At 44.0% G+C, this 4,981-nt stretch overlaps 1 protein-coding gene across 1 annotated transcript in view; it reads left to right on the forward strand.

Annotated features, from left to right (window-relative positions):
- JADE1 (jade family PHD finger 1) overlaps window positions 1–4,981 on the forward strand; it is a 34,853-nt gene that overhangs the window by 12,039 nt on the left and 17,833 nt on the right. Inside the window, exon 3 of the mRNA XM_035889039.1 lies at window positions 3,360–3,517. Within this exon, the coding sequence (XP_035744932.1) occupies window positions 3,360–3,517 (158 nt within the window). The remainder of the gene's footprint in view (window positions 1–3,359; window positions 3,518–4,981) is intronic.

Raw genomic sequence — 4,981 nt, forward strand, 5'->3', positions numbered from 1 at the left:
TTTTTTATTTGCCAGGAGATTAGGGAGTTCAGCTGTTGGCAGAGCCACTGCCAGAACCAGTTTCTATCTGTGAATTTCGTTATAGTCTGACACCCATTCAACATAGTGTTGGAGTCTTTCTTAGAGTATTTTAGGCATCAGGGTTTATTTGTAGCTTGATTTGTGAACAGGGAAAATTGGTATTAGGTGCATTTATTTCATAGTTGGTATCGGGTCTTGGTATGTGATCTTTGTTAAAGTACTTGTCAAACTAGAAATCTGCTTCCTGACAGTTCTGTCTTGCGTACTGCTTTGAGGAAATCCTATCAAGGGAGATATAAATCTTTGAGCTTTCCAGGATGGATGAACTGTCAGTAACACATAAATGCGATCCAGTTCTTTGGAAGTATTCTTGCTGAATCTCCCTATCTTCAGGCAAATACGCTACACTGTGGACTTTGTAGAGGCTCCAAAGAAAAGCAATTAGCTTTGGGAGATGGAATTTCTTCATTTAACTTACTTGCCCAATACATGTATTTCTCATGCATTAGTGATTGATGGATGTTGAGAAAGAACATGCTTTATTATTCTCGCCAGTGAAACTGAAGTTTCAGAGAAGAGTTTTCTCAAGAAGAATCCCATTCATTGTTCAGCGTGAACTACACCTACTACTGGTGTTTTCCAATCTTCTTTTTTTGATTGTTGGCCTTTAAAGACCTTTTATTTTTTAGTGAATGTGGAGACGCCTGGTGAATTTCTTCCTGCAGGTGATAAGCCTGCTTTCCTTAGTTACCTTTTGTACATCCCTTAGACCCAGTTTTGAGAACTACCTCATGAAAGGCTATCAAGAAATAATCTGAGATAATTTGGAATCTTGCTGTTGCTTTTTGTGTGCTTCTGTTTTCTCCTCTCCCCTTTCTTGCATTTAGTGTCAGAATCGTTGCAGTTTTGTGCTGTTCTCTCTTGTTTTGTCAGCCTGGATGGTCTTCTCATATACTTCTCTTTAGCTCTGTTCCACAGTCTTTTTCCCCTCTCCCTCCCTCCCTCCCTCTGTTTGCATTGTCTCTGCTCACCACAGCACGCTCTTCTGATGAGAAGTGTGCTGGCAGAGAAGTGACACTTGCTAAGCTCCCCGGGTGAAATCCTGGTCTCATTGAAGTTGGTGGCAAAATTCCCATTGACTTCAGCATGGCCAGGGTTTCACCCTTCAGCTTTGAAGTGTTCAGTGCTTCTGAGAGCCAGCACTTCTGTAAGCTCTGCTTTGCTCCGGGCAGTCTGATTGCATCAGAAATTAGAGCAGAAAGAATGGTGTCACAGGGCCACTGGCCTGGGAAGGAGTTTCTTGGCTGTCAGGTGCTGCATTAGCTTTGCTTTTGAGGGAGTTTTGAGACAAATTTATCTGCGAGCCTGAGTTACTTTGGCTCTCAGATTGAGGGAGTTTTGCGTCCCATTTTATATTTTTAGTCCTCTTTTCATTTGACATTTGATTGCTTTAATTCAAATCACTTCAAAGTGCAGAATCCCCTGGCCAGCTGTGCTTGTTTGTTTTGTGAGCCAGTTTACTTTGTGGCTTATTTTTCATTTCTTGATTGGAGCCTCACAGGACTTGTACTTTGATGGTTTAAATCATTTCATTATATTTCATTACCTGCATTCACCCTTTCCTTCATATGGTAATATTATTCTTTATTTCTTAACGTTGGCAGTTTTTCTGAACATATCAAGACAAGCGTTAAGAAAAATGTCATGATTTTATTCTATTTTTGTGACAAAACCAGAGTGGAAACGGAAACATACTGAGGCAGAAGTGGGATAGTGTGTGTGTTGGGAGGGAGGAGAGGTTTCAAGATGTGCAGTGTGGTAAGGCAAATCACACTTTGAAATATTCTCAGCAGTATAATTAACCATCAGGTTCTCTGTTTCCCTAAAATACCTCCCAGAAATTGTAGGGAATCTATTGAGGTTTCAGGTGTGTCAATAGCGTATGACAGAAATTGCTGTCCGAGGGAGGCCTGCCTAATTAGCACTCGGTATAGATCTGGTTCTTCCTGAGCCATATGCAACAGTTGGCTGGAGCTAATGTCAAACAGCCAGTGCCGCCATTGGTTTGGGACTGGGAAGGGGACTGGGAGGTCGTGTCACTGCCCCATGAGCATCCCCCTAAGAGTATCTAGGAGCACTGCCCTGATAATCTGTCTTTTCCTTGGTAACTGCAGCGTGGGGCTGAGTGTATGTTGACTCTGTCTGCCACAAACAGAGAAGTCTGCAGGGGGACTTAATTCTTAAGATGTTACCTACCTTTTTCTTGTCCTGGTGGTGCTTATTTTCTGTCACCTGGTTGCTTTTTAACCCTTTCCTTTGAACGTGGCATCGAGTAGTTAAAAATGTGCGGTTGTGGAGGTGGAGTGCTGAGTGCGGTTGCTGTAGTCTACAGCAGCCTTGCCTTGCAGGGAGAGCAGGGCGGGGAGGGCTGGAATACGTGTAGTAAACAAGTGCAGGCTTGTCGTTCTGATGCCTGTGGTAGCACCCTTTGCTTTCTGCAGTGCTGACAGGCGATGGCAATCCAGGCTGAAGCTGCCGCAAGAGTACCACAGCGTGCCTGCTGCAAGAGTGAATCCCTTTTTATTTCATTCTGTGGCTTGTTGAAGACGGCATTGCTGCTTGTTTATGGCTTCTAACCCAAAAGCTGCCAAACATCCTGCTTATTTTAGAGGTGGATATTTTGCAAAGGCAAAGTAAAATTTACAGCTGTGATGCAGAGGTGTCTGTAGCTGATTGAATAACAAGCACCTGTGCTGAACATGGAGCTGCCTCCAGAATTCCAGTCTGAGTCTTATTTTACTTGAACTTTTGAGTTAATATTGTAAATGCTTGCACAAGGAGTCATCTCCTTAGAATTTCCTCTTGCGGCTGGTCATGGTAGAGTCACGCCTTGATTTCTACCACAGGGAATTTCTAGAATGTCTTTGGATTAGTCAGAGCTCCAATAATTAAAAAAAAAAACCAAAAACCTTGGAGCAAAAATAAGTTGTCCTTGTGCTGCTGTTTTAGGACAGAAAGCTCCCACAGCTTTTATTGCAGCCAAAACAAAGATAAAAGTGGGTAGCACCTTTTAGCATCATGTCTCCAGTGCAGGAGGAGTGCCAGGACCTGTAGTGGAGTTAGCTGGAAGTTATTCTATCAGTGTTTGCACCTTCAGCCACCCCTTTCCCTGCGATGAAGCTAAACTTCTGTCCTGCAGTGGGCTGGGTTACTTCACTGTTGATACAGTGACCTTGTTACACACTGTGCTCCATGGTTACCCTGACGCTGTGAATCATAGAGTGTAAATATCAAATGTCAGTGTCTCTATTTTTCTCTCTTGGTCACTCTCTTTGCAGGTGTTCAGAACGGACCTGATCACTGCCATGAAGTTACATGACTCCTTCCAGCTGAACCCTGATGAATACTATGTGCTGGCAGACCCCTGGAGGCAGGAGTGGGAAAAGGGAGTTCAGGTGCCAGTTAGCCCAGGGACCATCCCAGAACCAGTAGCCAGGTATAGTTTGGAGGAATGTAAACAAATACACGTACATTTATGCTAGCAGCTTATGTCTACATTGCCTTGGCTTCTTGAGCTTTGTTCCACAGCATCTAGCTAGAAAGGTCTTGGTTCCCAGAGACAAAGAGCAACTTGCCTGAGCTTTTTGAATGGTCGGAGAGGTCAAGAGTCAGGCCTGTTGTGCCTGTGTGTTGAAGCGTGAATGTCAGAGAATCATTTTTGGCATTACATTAGGATGGAGTGTGATGACGGAACCTTAAAAATAGCTTCTGTTTTTAAGCCCAGACTTGACCTCACGCAGCATTGCTGGGAGAGCCCTTGCCTGATGCTTCTTGTGCTTAGTTCCAAGCCATAGGTTACTTTCAAGGACCAGTTAGACAAGCCAGATTTAAGGGCTAGAGAAAATACGGCATTTATTTTGGTTTCACGTTATTTTTTTGGTTGTTTCATTTACTAACTTAGGAAATCGTTTGTTGTACAACATTTCAGCTGTTTTAAAAACCATCCAGATGTGCATGTAACTAAATACATTAATGTGAGATTTTCTATCTCTTACACAAGAAACCCTTATTTTCCTTACCTTGTGTTACACTTAGATACTGTTTTCTGTTGCAAATTAAACAGGAAGGGCAGGAGCGTGCTGCAGCCCGTCTGTCTATTATGTGCTTCGTTAGGATTGGAGTTGGAGAAAGTGAGAACAACAAGGATTTTTGCCATTTAATCATATTAGATCTCTTTGAGTAAGACTAGGCTGGCCCATAAGGCATTACCAAATGACCCGCCAGTGCTGGTGTGGCCAGAACAGCCCAATCTCTGATATACAGCAAAAAATTCTGGGTGATGCTACACTGCTTCTGTTAGGTTTGCATCTGCCAGCTTTAACCTTGGAGTAGGGGCACTAAGGGATGTTTGCTAGTGCTTTTTGTGTTCTGTGCTGCAACCTGCGGACTGCTGCGCAGCCCCACTAGCTCTTTATAATGAGGAACTCACCTGCACATTAGGTAAACCCTTTCCTTCCTTCTGCTTCTGAAGGATTGCGCCTGGAGCTCTGAGGAGAACTCGGAGGAGTTTTCCTCTCTGCTGTGCAGTTTAAAACGTGAGAGCAGACCATTTACCTGCAGTGCTCGTAGCCTGCTCCACACTGACCTCACCCTGTCCTTGCATAAATGCACACACATTGTACATGCGTGCTCATATTGTCGTCTTCTCGCTGCTTTCTCTTTCAAGCATCTCCCAAGGCTGCAGCAGAGCCAGGAGAACTGTGGAGGGAGACCTTCCAGGGGATCCTCACCCCATATCTTTCAGGGAGGTGGTTTGGTGCTTATATCAGATCCAGATACTCACTTAGGAGAGAGCTTTTCTCTGCCAATGGCCAACGAAGATGTTGCTCCAAATTTAAGATAGTAAAGGAGATGGGGAAAGAAGGCACCCACAGTTGTAGGTATCAGCACAGGAGACACC

The sequence above is a fragment of the Egretta garzetta genome, unplaced genomic scaffold (genome assembly GCF_000687185.1).
Source record: "Egretta garzetta isolate BGI_Z169 unplaced genomic scaffold, ASM68718v1 scaffold542, whole genome shotgun sequence".
Lineage (NCBI taxonomy): Eukaryota > Metazoa > Chordata > Aves > Pelecaniformes > Ardeidae > Egretta > Egretta garzetta.